At 53.3% G+C, this 18,457-nt stretch overlaps 5 protein-coding genes across 5 annotated transcripts; 2 read left to right on the forward strand and 3 right to left on the reverse strand.

Annotated features, from left to right (window-relative positions):
* The first annotated feature begins 183 nt into the window (after positions 1-183).
* Positions 184-7,374, forward strand: EV422DRAFT_616185 (ribosome 60S biogenesis N-terminal-domain-containing protein). The gene is made up of 5 exons (XM_053073959.1): positions 184-406; positions 473-621; positions 687-4,715; positions 4,792-5,844; positions 5,910-7,374. Exons 1-5 carry the CDS (start codon positions 325-327, stop codon positions 7,260-7,262), a joined length of 6,666 nt encoding a protein of 2,221 aa, XP_052930005.1. The 5' UTR covers positions 184-324; the 3' UTR covers positions 7,263-7,374.
* A 412-nt stretch (positions 7,375-7,786) lies between these two features.
* EV422DRAFT_9532 (uncharacterized protein) lies at positions 7,787-9,234 on the reverse strand. Its single transcript, XM_053074536.1, has 2 exons — positions 8,717-9,234; positions 7,787-8,639 (listed from the first exon to the last, which is right to left on the reverse strand). Exons 1-2 carry the CDS (start codon positions 9,018-9,020, stop codon positions 7,879-7,881), a joined length of 1,065 nt encoding a protein of 354 aa, XP_052930006.1. The 5' UTR covers positions 9,021-9,234; the 3' UTR covers positions 7,787-7,878.
* A 716-nt stretch (positions 9,235-9,950) lies between these two features.
* On the forward strand, positions 9,951-11,358 carry EV422DRAFT_502515 (uncharacterized protein; the record flags this gene model as incomplete). The annotated part of the gene is made up of 5 exons (XM_053068272.1): positions 9,951-9,996; positions 10,086-10,294; positions 10,543-10,634; positions 10,666-10,976; positions 11,180-11,358. The coding sequence occupies 5 exons, from the start codon at positions 9,951-9,953 to the stop codon at positions 11,356-11,358; spliced, it is 837 nt and encodes a 278-aa protein (XP_052930007.1).
* A 614-nt stretch (positions 11,359-11,972) lies between these two features.
* Positions 11,973-12,740, reverse strand: EV422DRAFT_562814 (uncharacterized protein; the record flags this gene model as incomplete). Its single annotated transcript, XM_053071995.1, has 2 exons — positions 11,973-12,479; positions 12,561-12,740. 2 exons carry the CDS (start codon positions 12,738-12,740, stop codon positions 11,973-11,975), a joined length of 687 nt encoding a protein of 228 aa, XP_052930008.1.
* A 98-nt stretch (positions 12,741-12,838) lies between these two features.
* On the reverse strand, positions 12,839-17,442 carry EV422DRAFT_562815 (non-SMC mitotic condensation complex subunit 1-domain-containing protein; the record flags this gene model as incomplete). Its single annotated transcript, XM_053071996.1, has 15 exons — positions 12,839-13,066; positions 13,146-13,655; positions 13,728-13,921; positions 13,993-14,750; positions 14,814-14,977; positions 15,054-15,657; positions 15,724-15,911; positions 15,986-16,127; positions 16,196-16,319; positions 16,376-16,503; positions 16,568-16,716; positions 16,778-16,965; positions 17,036-17,094; positions 17,174-17,249; positions 17,325-17,442. 15 exons carry the CDS (start codon positions 17,440-17,442, stop codon positions 12,839-12,841), a joined length of 3,630 nt encoding a protein of 1,209 aa, XP_052930009.1.
* Positions 17,443-18,457: the final 1,015 nt, after the last annotated feature.

Consider the following 18,457-nt stretch of genomic DNA (forward strand, 5'->3'; position numbering starts at 1 on the left):
GCTTTGTCGACGACGAGATGCTGCATTCCGGGCAGCCGCTGACACGAGGCAAAGTGGAAATCAAAGTTGGAATTGAATACAGTCAGGCATGCACGTGCCGCACAGATTAAAAGTTTGCTTACGTTATGGGAATCGACTGTTGCAACTTCGCAGAATTCGACGTTTTTGAGGTCGCAGTTTGCCCCTCCATTCACTTTCGCACTTGTTTGTTCAAACTGCTGTGGGCGTTGGTTGAGAATAGGCCTTATATCGGACGGGCCCAGGGACAGCAGCCGTCGTGAGCGTACTTGTGTACTGGCCGTGCAAGGACCCCGACGCTCCAACATGTCGCCTCCAGCGGAACACTTGTCGCACGCTAACCTTGTGACTGCCTTGAACTCTGACAATGTCGAGACTTTACTCTCGGGTACCAATCAAAAAAAGTTCTCTGGGATGCTGCCAACGAGACACTGAGCCTCTTGTGTATTTTCAGGGTTAACGGCTTTCGACCGGTCGCTTGCCAGATTAGTTTACGAAGAGGTGGACAGTGAAGTCTCGAATGATGCAGAGTTGCTCAAGGCGTACTTGAAGCAGTCGCCTGAAGCTACCGAGCTTTTCCGAATATGGTCATTTCAGCAGGAGGTACGTTTCCTGGGATGCAGCCTACTACTCGAGGCGAGAGGACTCATCGATTTTCGTGACTGTAGAACGCGTTAGACCGGATAGGCAGTGTGATAGTCGATGTGATCGCTCGCATAATCGAGGGATCGAAACTGGTGGAGCTGTACCCATCCGGGCTCTTCATTGCTCGTCGCGTTGTGCGTGAATATATGAAGCAGCTATACCGAGGGTTGTCCTCAGGAAAGAACAGCATGATGCAGTCGACGCTGAGGTTGTTCGTGGCCGTTGCGCGCTTCAATCCTTCCACGTCGAAGGAACTAGTGGAGAACTTCAATTTCACAATGAATGCCATTCCGAAACTGCTTTCCACACGGCAAAAGTCCCAAAGCAGCAAAAGTCACCGGGCTGAAGATGTTCGTAGCCTCTACGTAAAATATCTGCTGGCATTATTGGAGCATGGGGACGGAACGACGAAGAAGTTCTTGATGGAAACGAAGAACTTGTTGAGCAGCATATTCAAAGGGCTACCGGAGGACGACATCGAACTTGTGCGAACAGTAACTGAGACCTTACGCCGGACTGTTGTGGACGATGCTACTGTACCACGCACAGTCAAGATCGCATTCTTCAATAACTATGTACTCGAGCAGTTGAGCAGATTGTACGGTCGCACAGACGTGGACGAGTCATCTTCTACTTGCATCGCGGATGTTGGGCACGCCTTTCTATTGCACCTCTGCTCGAATCCGGGTGTCGGCGTGTGCTTTCAGGACGCTGGATGGTACCCAGCAAAGTCCAACACAGGCGCAAAGAGCATTCGCGTGTACAACAAAGTGCTGCTCAAATTCTTGGTAGCTCTGAGACCAACCGAGGACGTTCGACAACAGGATCTCGTCCTAGCTGTACTGAAAAGCTGTCCGGAACTGGTGCACCCGTACTGGAACGAGCTAGCATCTCTGTCTATGGACCCTCGCCCGTCAACGAAATGGTTAGCCAATATGGCGCTGGCTGCAAAAGTGATTAGCCTCCCCGTACCACCGATCTTCGGCGCCAATGAAGTCGGATCACTCCCTCCGCCTGTGGACACCGTGGCACAGAACATTCTACCTTCACAGCTGGATCGATCCGTCAACAGCCGCGCCCTTCAGCACCCCAATTCGATGATAAAGCACACCGTCGCCGTTGTTTTGGGGCTTGCGTTCGCAAAGTTGGCTGCCGTGCAGTCCATGGTTGGAGACATTGTCCGCACTATCACGTCGTCGTCAACACAAGTATCATTTGCGTTTGGAAACGTTGACGAATTGCTGAGTGCGTGGGCGAAATTCAGCTCGGATCTTATCGAGGATGTACGAAGGCGGGCACCGGATTTGCAGATTGTGCTGGCCATGCAACACCAGCAGCTGAAGCAAGGAGGGGATACGACCACGGCACCACAACCCAGTCCAACGAATGCAGAGATAGATGGGACGGAAGATGTTCTGGAAGAGATATCAACGGAGGTGCTGCACTGCGCCGCATTACGCCTGATCCAACAGTACCAGCGGCAGTTCCCGGACGCGATTATCGAAGCTCGCGTCAATTACGGAAAGTTCCTGCCGGCAGACCTGACTACCTGTTCGCCGGATTTACAGCTGCATTTACTCAGACTGATAGGAGAGGTACCCGAATTCAACTGGAAGGAACGGGCACCGAACGCCTCGGGATCACATCTGTACACCATTCTCCGTCTTTTCCTCGTCACGGACGTTCCTGAAGTCAGAGACGCGGCAACCAACGTAATCACCCGGATCCTCTCAGACTCGCTCCTATTCCAACACCACGTCGACGAGATCCCCATTTGGCTCGACACTTTGCAATCAAACCCCCCAGAACGTCGAGACGCAATCCTATCCTGGATCGACGAGGCCTTCTGCACGGGATCTCGCACGCCTTACCGCCTCGTAGACCGTATGTCGCAACTCATTCAATCCGCCGATAGCCAGATGGACGAAACCGAGAAGCGGGTGGCGGATCATATCCTGGCTACACGGAAGCGGACGTTCAATGCACCGTATGATGATCTTCAATTGCCGTATTTCCCGTTCAGCCCCGCTTTGATGTGTGTTACGGATGGGCTGCAGGCGTTGTTGAGAAGGAATGTGGAGAACGAGTCGGCGCAGGCGGAGGCTTCGATGAAGTTTTTCACTGCGCTTGTTGTGGACGTTGTACATGGGACGCAGGGGACGTCGCGATACGCTTTGTCGCTTGTCGGCACGATTGAGGGCAAGAAAGTCCCACTTGAGGTGCTAGCTTCGTATTTGGAAGGATTTCTCTCGGGAAAGCGGGGCGAGAGTGCGCAAACCCTCCTTACATCCGAGGGTCGGTCTTCCCCACGTCTCACGGACCTCTTCAGTTTCTCCGGGACGCACACGGAACAGGCGACGGAACGGTATGTGGAGGCGCTGAAAATCTACGGTGATACGCGGAAGTGGTTGGAATGGACACGACATACTTTCCTCGAAGTGGGCCGAGTGGTCAGGCTGAAGGATGAGGCGAAGATATCCCTTTGCTTCAGGGTACTAGAGGCCATTGTTTCGACGGCTCGCCCGGGCAATGTGGGTCCCACGAGCGCGGTGTTAACGGCACCGATTACGGGAAAGCTGGCTGCTAGCGAGGAGTATGCTCGAATCCGTGATGTCATTTTTGGACATCCCTATTTGACAGACAATTACGTGGGAACGTCGCCACAAGCAAAATTCCTAAGCCCAGCGGTAGTCGATCTCGTCCATCGTTCAATGACCGCAGAATCCGAAGCAAACTTCAACGCGAACTCGACGTCACCTGTCTGGACAAGCTACTGCGACACAATCCGCGACCTCCTCCTATCCGAGCTCAGCACAACCACTATCTCCCAAACCTCCGTCACCCTCTTCAAATCCTTCCGCCAATTCATGCCCCCGCAAAGCCTTAACACAATCCTCCAACACCTCCTCACCAACCCCACCTCACCCGACGATCTCCTCTACCTAGCCCTAACAGCCCGCTCCGGAACCGCCGAACAGATCATCACCCCCGATTTCTTCCGAAAACTCATCGCAATGATCCCCACCGCATCCAACGCGGAGGTGGAACGTGTGGTTTTGAAGATCATCTACGATGGCGTGCTTCCGTTGCCGCTTGCGATGGAGCGGAGGACGGGGGAGGTTTCGTGGGCGCTGTTCAAAGTCCGGGGGGAGCGGGAGGGGGCGGGTGCGGATGTTACGGCTTTGTTTGATGGAGAGAGTGTCCGGTTTTTGTTGAAAGGTTTGAGTGGGGAGAGTGGTGATACGCGGGCGGAGATCTTGCAGGTGTTGGTTGCGTATAATCCCAGCTGGCGGGATTGGGTTGCGACGCAGTTTGCGAAGAAGGATGTGGTTGACAGGTTGTCGGAGGTTGCCGTTTTGAGGCTTTATGCGGGCTTAATGTCGGGTTTCACGGTGAGATCGCGGTCCAACGCTAGAGATGCGTTGGACACCGTGGACTGGATTTCGTCAATGGCGAAGAAGCACAAAATGACTGTTCAAGCCTTGCACGCGCGTGCGGCACCTTTGATTCGCGAGTGCTTATTGGAAGGATCACTTGGCGGTTGCCATCGTCTGAACATTCTGGATACCGACATCCTGTTCAGAAGCGCGTCACTGTTTGGGAAGGGCGATGGCGAAACTCCCCTTCTGGATGAACTTCTGTCTCAAGCGATTGCACAAACGCAGCCGAAGGACCAGGCGCGTGCGACGACGTGGCTTGCTGAGCATTTGAACGTCCTGCTAGCGTTCGAGAACGCACACAAACAAGGAAGCATTGTCGGTACGCTACTCCTCTGTTTTTGGAACACCCGATGCTTCATTGGGAGGAAGAAGAAACAGATCGATCTTGACGCGGATGACGAACGAGCGCTCGGCGCTCTTTTGAGATTGATGAGGGACCGTGTTTCGGGAGCGCTGGATGGACTGAAAGTGGATCAGAGGGCTTGGATGACGCTGGTTGAACATAAGGCGCTTGTGAAGCATTTTGTTGTTTCGGCGCTGAAGTTTCGGATGGGAGATTGTCGGGTTTTGGAGATCCTGGCGTTGCTTGTGGGGGTGTTGTATGCTGGCCATGTGAGTTTGAAGTCTGTTGACGAGGAATATGCGGAAGATGCAATATCTGACATCACGACCTCTTGTTTATTAATAGGCCGGATCGGAGGTCTCATCATTCTCTACTGAGGAGCTATGCGACATGATCACATCCCACTCGCAATACACCATGATCCTGCATCTACCGGTGGAGTCGGACACCGCTGCAACGGGAATTCAAAAGACGCGTCCATTCTCCATTCCCAACCCCGCCAAGGCAACTCTGCTGGACTTACTCTTCACGATAATGTCCCAAGACCCCAGTCGCTGCTGCAAGCCCGAATACCTCCCCGCCCTCGCCCAAGCATACGGAGGTAGCACTGCACCGGCCGATCGCAACGTCTTGAAAATCTGGAAGCTTTATGAAGTTGATGCTGGGTTGAGCATTGATCCGTACGCCTTCCACTGGGGTCAAGCTGTTACGAACTCCCTCAGCGGCCTGAGCGCCGCGGAAAGTATAACGAGGATCGACCCGGTGTGGATGGCACATACTTGCCAATGGTTTGTAGCCGATGAGAATGTGGAAGTTTCGCGCAGCGACGGCTCAAGTGGCGACAGAGTGTTTTCGTCGAGACATTCGCCGTCGTACGACTGGAAGTTCTTCCTGCCTCTTGTGGCGGCCATCTTGGCGCAACATCATACCTCGGTCGATCCTCGACAGTTGGTGGAGTCGAATGTGATCGGGTTGGCTGTCATGGCATTGTCGAGCCTGAATGATAGCACGCGTCGTGCGGGCTACTTCATCCTCGATTACGCCTACGAGGTGCTTTTCAATGCTGAGATCAAGGAACGGAACCAGGTCATCCTGGTCCTGGACGGTCTGAGGAATGCGATCATCAACAGGGCAGATCTGCTCAACGAAGCAAAGCCCGGCGAGACGCAGAGGATTCCGGGGATCGTCACGTTGTTTGTCGCGCAGGGTCTGATGGTGCTGCTGAAGCCGGAGAATGAGATGTTCCCTCTTATCAACCGGTTCTTCTTGCAACGGCCGATCATGGATTTGGAAGACGTGCCCATGTTTTATGATCTGTTCTATTCGTCGACTACGAATTGTCGGAAGGAGAGGGTGTGGATGTTGCGGCTTTTGTGTTGCGGTCTGGAGAGTGCTGCGGTGAGTTTCGACACTCGAATAGTCACTGTTGCTTTGATGACGAAACTCATTTTCCCATCTCTCAGGACTACCGATGCTACAAACGGCGTCACGTCCTCGACATCCTCATGAGCTTCTTCACCTCCTCAATGGCCGACACCATGCTCCGCAAGCTCGTCCTCGAATTCATCTTCCGAGCCACGGCCATCCCCTCCGTCATCTCCGACATGATCACCCAAAGCGGGTTGCTGACATTCCTGCAAAACGCCGTAGGCGGATGGGACTTCCACAACGTCTCCAACGATATCGCGCTGGGTTTCCCACGGCTGCTGCGCGCTATCCTGCAAGGGTTCTTGAGATCTGACCCGGAGTGGCATGGAGGGCGGAGGAGCTTGTGGCTGGAAGGTATCGCTACGGTTACCGTCGCGCTGATACAGTGCGTCACGAGAGCTGCGAAGGGGAATGTCGATGCAAAGACGGCACCCATTTACGGCGAGTTGCTGTTGAGCATCGGGTGTCTAGTTAATGACCTCGCGCGCGCGTTTGTAGAAGAGGCAGCCCGGTTCCCAGGGAGGGTGATCGTATCGCCCATAAGCGCAGGGCACGTTGTGACGCTGATTGGAGTGTTCGAGGAAAGCATCTGTTTCGTTCCTACGGCTACTAGCAAGAAATCGACGGTGGGCGACGAAGATGACAGTTTATTGACAGAGCTGTCGCTCGATCTTGACAAATTGTATGCGACCACCAGTGGAACTGTCCACCGCGTATTTGCTCGCGTACGGCTGGAGCTCTTCGCCGCCGCATGTGCCACGCCCGTTCCATTCGAATCCCAAACCACGCTGGAATCTTTGCTCGGATTCTGTTTGTCGACCGTCGATCGTGAACCACAAATTTGGGACATCGGGAACAAAGTCTCCTCCAAGACGCCTAGAGTGGATGACTTCCTCAAGTTCCTCTTGCGCCTCTACCGCGGGTCGCAAAAACAATCGACAGAAGCGATCTCTTCGCTGAACGAAGCCTTGCGTTCCGGGCTGGAGCGATTTGTTACGTTAGCAGGACTAAGCGGCAACACTGACGTCTCCGCCTCCCGCCGTGTGCTCTGCAACGCAGGTCTGGCTCTGTCACGGAAACAAGAACGAATTTTATTGGGGAAGCGGAAACGCGACGACGATGCGCCTCCGACCGATAGGGCACCTACTCCACGGAAGTCAAAGAAGAATGGCAAAGCATCCGTACCGACGACATCAACGATCAAGCAGCGGTTGGACTCCGTTCTGGAGAAGTACCTGCCACAGGCTCCTTCTCCGAAGGATTTGGCAAACAATGCAGGTGTCACTGCCACGATCGATGCGAAGCGTGACGAAGTAATCGGTCTGGCGCTACGATGTGATAGGATGGGTGGAGGGATCTCCGAGGAAGTATTGGCCGGCTTAGAGTAGTCCGTGGCTTCTTCGTATACAAGCGTAGATACCCGCAGCGTGTGGGTCTTTTTTTGTTTTTATTTGATAGAAAATAGATGCAATGCACTGTAGCTCCGAGTACAACAGAAATCGTCCAAGATTTTCAGTATACAGATGTCAAAAATACTGATGTGATTAAGCGATATACAACTGGCATGTACAAGAAGGGGAACAAAAAATCACGCGCAGTGCGAAATCAAAGCTGCGAGCCACGAGGTATTCAACTTTGGGGTAAAAGGCTAACGACCTGCGCTGCAGAGTAAGACAAAAATCTGTACAAGAAAGGAAGGTATAGAGAGGTTTCTCTACGACCAGAGCTGTGTCAAAATAACAAGGCGAAAGGGCGCACGGCGACGGATATCGAGTATTTTGGACTGTCGGGTGGGGCCAGATAGGCGGATATTCCTCCATGTCGAGGTCGACACCGAAAGTTTAGGAGATGCTTCCGTCCCCTGGAGCCGATTGTCCTTCAAGGGACTTGATTCTTTGCTCGTCTTGAAAGTGACGCGTTTCATGTTGGACGCGTTCAGTCTCTAGACTCGCGACGCGCAGAATGAGTCGGTGGTTTTCTGCCTCCAGCTCTTTGATGCGTGCTTCAAGCTGATCGATGTGGGCAAGACGCCGAAGGCGCGAACGACGGGCTGAAAACGAAAGGGAACAGAGACGTTCGGTTAATCACCCGTTTGGAAGCAAGAAAAGCGAGAAGATACCTCCTCATTGATTCAGCCCTACCTGCTTCTGTATTGCGCAATCGCTTCAATTGCAATGCATCCTCTTTGCTTCCATCTCCTCCCGTAGACACATCGCTATACGATCTCGGGCGAGACTGCGGCGCCGTTGCCGAAGAAGCATCGGATGGGCGACGCCCGCGCGTGGGACCCGCAGTAGAAGTAGGGTATGGGATTCCATTTTGCGACGGGACTGTCATGATGGGTCGCTGCAAAGACATATTGTCCCATGTCGTCGGGTTCGGTAACGATGCTCGTCGGTATTGTGGAGATGAACCCGACACGGCTAGAAGCTGATGTGGTGCTATCATCCCGTTCGGGCCAGCGTAACCCATTGGTATAACGGCTGAAATGGGAAGTAGAGTCGGCTCCGCAGCTATTGGGAGCAGCGGACCGGCCGGCTGCTGCATGTGCTGGGGTTGGCCCTCTTCCTGCATGGGCGACATTGACGAATCGTGTCGTTGTTCTGGGGAACTGGTGTCCATTTTTTGTGTTTGTTGCGGTTGTTGCGGTTCTTGTTGTTGTTGTTGTTGTTGCTGGTGTTGTATTGGTTGCGAATGCTGCTGTAATTGTTGTAGGTGGGGTGACCGATCTCCCGTTGGGGGAGGCTGCTGCATGTGTGGGTTGGCTGGGAAAACCATGAGCGTCAGCACATTCAGGACCGAGCGCGACGAGATCACCCCGCGAACAAGTCTTTACACATACCGACAAAGATAGGATGCTGGGGATGTAGTTGCTGATGCTGTGCAGCGAAGTGCTGCTGATGTTGTTGTAATTGGTCCGGATGTACTGGCGCGTAGTAGTACGCCCCTGGGTGAACTGGGAAGCCGACCGGTACCTCAAACTTTGTCGCTTGCAATCGTGCGTGCTCATGCGCCTGCTGCTGCTGCTGCTGCTGCTGCTGCTGGTGCTGCTGGTGCTGTTGCTGCGTGACACTCTGCTGTGGCGATGGCTGTTGCTGGTGCTCGTCGTAGAAGCCGGCGGTGGTGGATGGGGGTTGCTGTGCCATGTTGTCCTCTGCTCGTCGCTTTTTTGGGCTTTCGTCTCGTTGTTTTTGGGATAAGGGGCGCGTGGAAGCAAGCGAGCGACTTTCGCGGTCGGGCGTTCACACAACACAAGTTTTACAGCCCGGTGGGGGAATGGTTGCGTCGCTCAGCAGTCCCCTCTCTTGTGTGGCAATCGACCTTGTCCTCCGGTGGTCCTCACTCGCCCCTGAGAGAGAGAGATACGGGCGTCGTCCAAAACGTCCAAGTTCCTCGTCCCAGCTGAACCTGAAGGGTCCCAAAGTGGGTCGCAACTTGTCAACTTGCAACCGGAGCGAGGGGAGGGACGTCTGTATCGTGGAAGAGGATGCGGGAAGGTTGATGAGCTCGTGGGATTCGGTGGGAAGCTTTTCGGTGCTCCAGCATTCGGATACCCAAAACCCAGATCTCCAGCGTTTCAACGCTCAAGCCCTTCCAAAGGTTTGGCGGGATGCCCTGAACGTGCCACGGTTCCTTCTCACAGCGCACAAATCGACTCAACACGCGGTACGTACCCGGTCCTAAACTGACGCCTCTGTATATGAGAGATGTGCGCGACGGTATACGACGAGCTCCTCAAGCGACCTCTTCGTAAGATCTCCGTTTCGGCGTAGCAGAAGATGACAGGAAGATTGGCTCGGAAGTGGGAAATCTACACTACGGTGAAAGGGGAAGACCTTCGACGACGCGGCAAGACCTGTTATACGCCTTTTTCTTTCCCAAGAGCAAGTCGCACGCTCCGATTTTATGCATCATCGCCATTTATCACGTATCAGCAGTGTCAGTGTGCAGTCTGTGCTTTGTGAACCCTGTCACCGTTGATCTGGAAGCGATTGGGAGGTTGGAGTTGAAGTTCATGTTTAAAAGCCGGTAGGTACGGTACCCCACGCCTCTCCACGCCCACGGGCTGGCACCGCATGGCGGCATCGACCGAAAACGACAACCGCCCCAACGGTCTGACCAGTGAGTGGGGCCGAAGCCGCCGAACCACAATCGTCACATTTGCACAAGTTACAACTGTCCAAGGCAATTCCAAACGACATTCTCATCAGTCCCCGTCCTTCGCACGGGATACCAAGTTACCAAAGTACTGTACCTGCACTTGCAACCTGAAATGGGAGTGTGCTCTGCAATAACGTATACAGAGCCGGAGGCATTCCAGGTGTCGAGTTTCAACGGTCGTCGGTATCAATCTTCGTGCCAACCGGGGTCGTCGCACGGGGAGATCAGTGTAATGATTGGCACCGTAGCGCAATTTGGCGTGAGTAGCCTGAGGAACGTTCAGCACAAACCCATACTGTACATAAACCTACATATGAACTCCAAATGGACGTCGCCGTCCTTCAGCATATTGGAGGTCCTTACTATGAAAGTTTTGAAAATCCGTGGGGATGAGCATCGCCACATCGCCACTCCTAAATTGAATGTCAAAGTTTTTGTATTTAGTTTAACATTAGGGTGGCTCCTTGTTCCAAATCGATTGAGAGACGGAGATTTTAACAATCACAGCAATTTCCCAATCAGTTTGGGCGTTACGGCCACTACAGTCGATTCTCGACACACCAGCCGCCCATCAAGCGGCTCCCATTCCGCAAGCTGATGTTCGCCGAATATTTTTTTGGATGGCCGCAGGCAGGGCTCCAGTCGTTGGGGGAGGCTTGCTGGGAGGGCTGCTAGCCTTGCTGCCGTCATTTTCGTGGAAAATCCACACCGTCGAAAAAAGAAAAAGCCGTACTCTTCCCGCGTTGATAGAGGCTTGTCTTTTGCACAGCGGGCTGCGAGACTGATGGAGACCGCAGAGCTCACAGTCTACAGACGTGGATTTCGCCAAACCTCAGCTTGGGTTTTGCTTTTCAAAGTGCGCAGGATAGTGGCTCTCCTTGCCTCCGAGATCACTGCAAGCATACGGCAGTTGTCTCCCACTGAGGGCCTCATGTCGAAAGGTAGGTGCACACACAAAATCGGGCTCCGGGCCTTTGGAGCGATCTGGGCCTTCAAAATATAGTATTTTATTCATCCGGAGCGGCTTGATGTCCAACGGTGGGGCATCCGCTGCACAGGTGCTATGGTGTCGTCTCGTCCACCGCACCAGATTTGGCCGGATTCTGGTTGTTCGGCTGTCCCTAGTTTATTCTGAACCTCGAAGCCATTGTAAGTGGCGACAAAGCCGCCATCGCCGGATCAAAATCAGGCCAGTTATCGTCTCTACTCCCATACATCAAATCGCAACCTGCTCGGACATCGGTATCTCTGCCTGTGCCAGATAGCAACAATGAGCGTGGCATCCAATATGAAAAGCCTTTGACACGGTCGGAAAACCAGTGATGCTGGTCTTCAAGTCCGCTGCCCTTACGCACGGTGATCAAGAGAGTTGTCGGAAACTTTCTGAAGTATGGAGCCCCACTGCCGCAGCATCAACCAGATGGTCTGCTCTTGACCTCAGAATTACATTATAGATTTGATTGGATCGCTCGTTTCCATAAAAAACATAATCAGACAGCAGGTGAGAACTGTAACGCGGGAAAGAGCAGAGTAGCGATGCGAATGACATTAAAATGACAGCGTCTCAGAATGACAGGAAACCTTGCTTGAAAAGCGAACTGGGGCGAAGATTGATGTGCCAGGTATGGTCCTTTCTGATAATCATATGCAGTGCATAAATACACCATCTTCTCAGACGCCGGAACTTATATACACTACATCACCATAAAACCCATGTCCCACTTCCATCGCTCAGTCCCTACGTCTTTCATCTACAAATACGAACTGCTCCATCCCACAATCGCTCTGGTCAAAATTCGTCCTCGTCCTCATCTTCCTCCTCTGATGACATTACAATGGGTCTCCGTCGACTTCCAGACATACGAGAGGGACGGGAAACGGGAAATCGAGAGGTCAGTGAATTTCGTTGAAAACATATCCAAATTTGAACCTCAGACTCACCTAGCCCCCTGACGTGCGCGACTCGCGGCCTTATCCGGAACAACCGTCTCATAATCTCCCTCAGCATCACTGTCCGCCTCCTCATCCGTAGCCGTCTCCGACTCAGACACCAAACCATCTGACGCCTCGTCGTCTTCCTCTTCTTCTTCGCTGTCTTCAGCAACGGCCGCCCGGCCCCCACGTTTGCGAGATTGCTGTGACGTGTATTGCACTGTCCGCTTGGATTGCGGAGCAGCGGCTCGCCGTGTGGGGAAGTCCTCCTCCTCCTCTTCTTCATCTTCGTCGTCTTCAATGTCCACTTCCTGGTCTGCTTCCTCATCATCGTCATCATCTTCGCTCTCTTCAACAGCTTGCACCCGCTTGCGAGAAACTATGCTCGTTGCTGGCTTCCCACGACGTGGTTTCGTTGGTGCTACAATCTCATCGTCGTCCTCTTCTTCCTCATTCTGCATTTCAGCTTCATCCTCCGCATGCTCCTGTTCCTCTGCCTGCTTTCCAGTGCGCTGCGAACCGTCACCATATGCCCGTTAGCCCACAACCCATTATCTCCAGGTGTCCCACACCATGAAGATCCTCGCACTCACCAACGACATCTGCCCAATCCCGGCCAAAATATCATCCACCGTATCCGCACCGCCAGCAGCAAGATGCGGCTTCCCGCCCGCACGCACTTTCGCCTTTTCCCGCGTAGCGTTAGCGACCGCTTGCTCGTTCTCGACGCACTTTTCTCGCATCTCTACTAGCTTGACCTCAAAGTCTTCCATCAGGGTCTTGGTTTCGCCTTTTGCTGCCTTCTTGGCCTGCCATGATGAATAAATGGCTGTTCAGTACACGCGTTTTGAACAGGGTCATTCATGCGACATCATCCCCTCCATGCCTTAGCGGTAATCTCCAAGAAATGCTTAAACAGCGTCGGTTCATGCAGTTTATCCTGGTACTGCGGCAAATGCTCGACAAACTTTCGGATACTCTTTTCCGAGCTGAAGGATAACAGCGACAGGCAGAAGGAGATGTCGCGCCATTGTCGCGGTGTGTCGGCGTTGCGGAAACGGAGGCAGAGCTTTTCGACGATGTTTTCGGTTTGTTTGTCCTGCGTAAGACATAGAGACATGTTTCTGTTAGAAGTCTGACACCGGCAGAAAAAAGCTAGCATCCCCCATGTCCCTCACCTTCTTGATAAAATCCAACAAAAACTTCATAATATTCGCAAACGCCACCTCACTAACCCCCGTCTCCCCATTCGACAAATTACTGATGATATCCGGCAAATTGTTATACACCGCATTATCCTTGCTCGCTAACTCCGTAAAGAACAGTTTCGCCAGATCACTGATCCGCTGATCCTCATCCTCCAGACATTTCGCCATCTCGCTCGTCTGCCCTTTGACTTTAACCATCCCATTCAGAATCAAAAAGGTGAGGACCATAAGCGTGTTTTTCTTGACGGTGGGATCGTTATCCTTGAGACGGTTGTAGAGGTAGGAGATGTTCTGGTCGATGAGGGAGTTGAAGCAGACGGTCATGTCGCCGAGGCCGATGATGGCGTTGGAGCGGATGATGGCGTCTTCGGATTTTTCGAGGATGGTGAAGAGAAGTTGGAGGTGGGCGTCGCAAAAGTCGGGGCTGATGCACATGAATTTGCAGAGAGCTAGGACGGCCATTATTTGGAGGATCGGATTCTGCGAGGAAGGTCAAGAAGATGTCAACAACGCTCCGCGTACGAAGGAAACAAGATCAGACCCGTTCCTCACGTTGAAACTCCGGTTATTAGCGCAAATGAACGCAATCAGCGGCCCAAACGAGCCCAACAACGTATTGTTCCCAAACAACAATTCCCGTTCCCTGATATGCGCAATGGCTTCCGAAAACTCATCCTCCGCAGTCCCCGTCACCTGGTCCAGCTCGTCCGCGGCTCCCTGTTTTCGCGGGGTCTTGGCGAGGTCCTCTACAGTTGCCCAATTTATTTCGGGTCAATAATCGCCCGCCATAACAACGTTGGAAGAGAATATGACATACCAGCATGCTTCCGCCTCTTCCACTCCGACTCAACAGCCTCCAAATGCACAATCTCCTTGATCGCCACATGCCCCACAATAAAGCACAACCCAGCCAATTCCAGCGGGTCACACGACGCCAACGTCGCCGTCTCACTTTGCCCCTCCTCCCCAATCATCAAATTCCGCTCCATCTGCGTCGACAACAGCTCCACAGTCGGGTCATCACCATCCTGCACCGGGGGTGGCTTGGAGAACCCCAGCACACGCGCGGCGATATGCTTGACAATCTCCCCACAGGTCTCATCCGGCTGCTCACTCAACAAATAAATCGTGTTGACAGCTTGCTCCGCGAAGCCAAACCACTCCATCGCCGAGGAGGGTTCCAACAACAACGTCTTCAAACAGGTCACAACCGGGTGCGAGACCGGAAACCGCATCTGTCCCGCCGCAACCGACCCTTTCGTGCGTTTCGCAGCGCCGAGTTGTTGCAGCGCGATACATGTATATCGAGCCAACACCAAATCGTGTTTTGCAGACTCGCCCAACCCGATTTTAAGGAGTGTTTCCCAGTTGTCGGCGATGATCTCCTTTTTGGCTTTGCCGACCATGCCGATGATCATGATGGCGCCGCGGCGGCGACGGGGGGGCTGCTTTTTGGAGGCGAAGACGGTCCAGAGGAGTTGGAGAGTGGGGGTTTTGAAGGCGTTGGCTGTTACAAGCATGGAGATGAGCTGTTCTAGGGAGGTCAGTTCCGCTAGCGTCATTGTGAATGTAAGTCTGCGGAGACAATGGTCAGGAACACATGAATAAAAACGACAAAGTCTCTTCCAAACGCCCAACCTGATCAAGTTATCAGCAATCTCTTCCTCAGGCAACCTCTCCGAAGCCCCATTCTCAAAGTAAACAGCGATATAGCTCCTCATCAAATGATCCCTCACACTCATCCGCTCCGTCTCCCCAGCGTCTTTGTCCCACACCTTGTGGACCATTTGCCGGACTCCAACCTACAAATGAAATCCGCTTTCATCAACACATGCTGTTCCCACCTCATTACTCATGCATCAATGCGAAAAAACCTACATTAGCACACTCCATCTGATATTGATGCGCAACCACGAAAAAATTCATAGCCTCAACGACCTCCCCCTTGACGTTCGACGCGAGCAGCTGGCACATCGTCGGGACCAGGTCTTCAATCTGCTTGACGAAGCGGATGCCGTCTTTGTAGTACTTCATGAACCCGCGGAGTGTTCGTAATTCTTCTTCACCAGCTACCAGAGTTGCGCCGGGTGTCTCCGTGGCAGAACCGGTAGCAGCTGGCTGCGCGTTGTCATCAAACGGGTTTGTCATTTCACCGGCCACACTGCTTTCCGCGGCTGGTGCGACATCCCCCTCCTGCGTCCGCTCGCCCTCCTCTTCCAACCCCGGTAAGTCCTCCTTCGGGAACTTCTGCTTCAACACCTCCTCCAGACTGCGATGTTTCTGTTCAAAGTACAGGCGGGACAACCTGCCCTCGTCTTGCGGGAAGGCGATGAACGGGGTCGTTTGGATGAACTTTGTGAGCAGTTTGATGGCGTTCTTGCGGACGTTGCTGGCTTTGTCGTGCAGTCGGCCGGATGTTAGGGATATCAGAGCTGGGCGGATGGCGAGGGGGATGTCGGTGACGGCTGAGTCGTCTCGTCGTCTGCATAACGATGGAGGATAAGGATCATGCTCGGACAGGGGGAACTCATCGTAATAGCGCACTTACTCGGTCAATCTCAACAGCACTTGCAGAACCTTGACCCTCACATAAGAGCTCACATCCCTGAACCGCTCTTGCAGCACATCATAGTATGAGGTCAGCGACGCAGCAGCGCTCTCCGAGCTGTCCATCGCGAGATGATTGTGAATGATGTGACCGATAACCTCAAGCATGCCCATCCTGAGTGTGTACGACTTTCGAATCGAAACCAAGCGGCGTTAAGCACACCCGTCTATTGCAGACAGAAAGGTACTGAGATCGAACTAACCTCAGAGTCAAGGAATACTTGGATGTGAACCATCTGTTTCAACACCTCTTTCGGCAGGATCTCGGAGATGCGAGTCAAGAATTTCGCAAAGGCTTTCGCCAGCTTGAGGTCCTTGTCGTTGAAGTCCTTGCTGGCGCAATGCCTAAATATGAATGCCGGCGGTCAGTAAACCCGTACGAGCATCTCAAAACAAAGTCATACAAAGCGCACCTCAACACATTCTCAACAAGCCTCGTATTCTCATATTTCACGACCAGCGTGTGCATAAGATCCGCAATAAACTCCGAAAGATGCTCTTCGCGGAGGTATTGTTCCACTATCCTCGTCTGCAAGCCTACGCGACAAGTTCAGGGCTGCTCACATAGCTTGCACAGACTAGCGTGTCCTTACCATGACTGACTGTCCCATCATATGACGTAACGCAGATGCAGAAGATGTTGGTGATATGGGATTTGAGGTCCTCATCTTTCATTGTTGCAGGATCCTCCAACACCACCGACAGCGACTTTGTGATCATTCTGTGGAAATCGGGTCAGTCCTGCCAGAGTCGAAAGAGCCAAAAAAGGAACGGCAGATCCTCACCCAAAAAGCGTGTCGCGGTCAGAGGAGGCGATGATAATCCTGCTCAGGTCCAATGCCACGAGGTTCTCCGCCGCTTTCATAGCATCCTGTTTCTGCGTCAACCAATCCCACTCTATGGATGTATCCCGTTTTCCTTTCGCTCTCGTTGTCTGAGATGTGCGTGGATGAGTTTTCAAGGCCATGCACCTCAAATACGAAGGTTGCGCATACTTTCGCTTTCGCCGTAACCCCAGCCTTCTCCTTCTCCTTCATTATGGATTTCCAGCGGTTCTCGGCAACCTCCATCATCCAATGCCAACAGAACGCGTATATCTGCAGCGCTATCCGGTCCTGTTCAAAGTTATGTTGCGCGTTTTCGGCGAGATCGACATGGGTGGCTTTTATCTGTCCCGCAAATGCTGTGAGGATGCAAAAACGATGAATAAAGCGAAGCTCGCCGCGGAACCCCTTGCTGTCGCTCGCACATACCAGAGACAAACAAATCGACGAATTTGTGGGCCAGTGGTGAGGGCAGGCCATCAAAGTGCCTGAAACGTATTGCAAGTCAGAAAGTTGACCAGTAGCTACATCATCAAAATCACAAACTTCAAATTCAATTCCTCTCACTTGATAAAACTGCGTATGCGGTCCAATATCTGCTGATTGACAATCTGGCCAGGCTCTCCAACACTCTCAATCAGCTCTGCAACGCAGGACGTCTATCAGTATCCTGGTCCCGTTATGTTGCCCTGTCGTGACAAGGCCACTGTTATCTAACCATCCAGTATGGCAACCGTCTCATCCTCGTGGAGGTCCAAGATATGCAACTCCTCCTCAAACTGCACATCGTTCTCCTGCAGACTGACGAGCTCCTCGTGTAGACTGAAGCCGTTCATCTTCGTGTGATTTCTAGGCTGCTGACGCGCTAGTCTTTCCAACCGTTGTGAGTCTTTCGGAGGGGCCAAGCGAGCGGACGTCTGTGGCAGCAGTTGACGAGCGGGACGAGTGACGAAGCTGAAGGTGGCTGGCTGGCTTGGCTGTCTGCGCAACGTACTGTATGTAGGTCAAAGAGTACGGTGGTATTTTTTGCAGGGCTCGTGCGAGTCCGTTTGGCGGGGGGGAGGCATGTCCGGACGCAACGGACACGCCACGCCACAGACTCAGACAGACTCCCACGGGCGCGGGGTTTCTCCACTTCCGACGCTGCTCGGCATCGCTTCCCAGAATGACAGGAGGTAGGCAGAGGCAGAGGATCCGCACCCGCAGGAGACTTGCAAACAGACTGGCCGCCAGTCAGCGTCCGTCTGCACCCCAGGCGACACGGATTCCGGTGCCCTCAAATGACGCTGCTACCCGGACCGCTCGCCAGGTAAGTGCTATCGACCTGTCGAGAGAATAGTGCAGACTGCGGCGAGCGACATCCCTGAGGTGCGAGCCACAGCGAGGAGAAGGCGAGCGACGGCGAGTCCCATTTGGCCAGAGTCGGAGCGAGGCGCAAGAATGCTTGAGGTTCCCACCGGAGCGAGGATTTTTGCGAGCGAGAGCGAGTCCCATTGCGCCGAAGTCGGAGCGAGGCGAGGCGCAAGAATGCTTGAGGATGCATTCTTGAGGATGCGGAGCGTCAGTGAGCCGAGGTTTCTTGCTTCGTTCATCTCTCGCTTAACATCCTTGTCGCGAGCGGAGCGAGCAGGGTGCTGTTTGTTGATGAGTGGTTGGCGGTTAAGGGCGGATACTATCCGACCAGCGAACCAACCTTCGCTTCGCTCCGGAGACATGTCGAAAGTGTTAACTTCCATTTAACCATCACAGGGCGCTTCCTTGGCCCCGATTGTCGCCCGGCCTCGCCCACCACCTCCTCTCGCACGAATTCCCCGACCACCGCCACAACGGCCTCACCCACCACCACTCGCA

The sequence above is a fragment of the Fimicolochytrium jonesii genome, assembly GCF_025526975.1.
Source record: "Fimicolochytrium jonesii strain JEL569 chromosome Unknown EV422scaffold_1, whole genome shotgun sequence".
NCBI classification, from domain to species: Eukaryota; Fungi; Chytridiomycota; class Chytridiomycetes; order Spizellomycetales; family Powellomycetaceae; genus Fimicolochytrium; species Fimicolochytrium jonesii.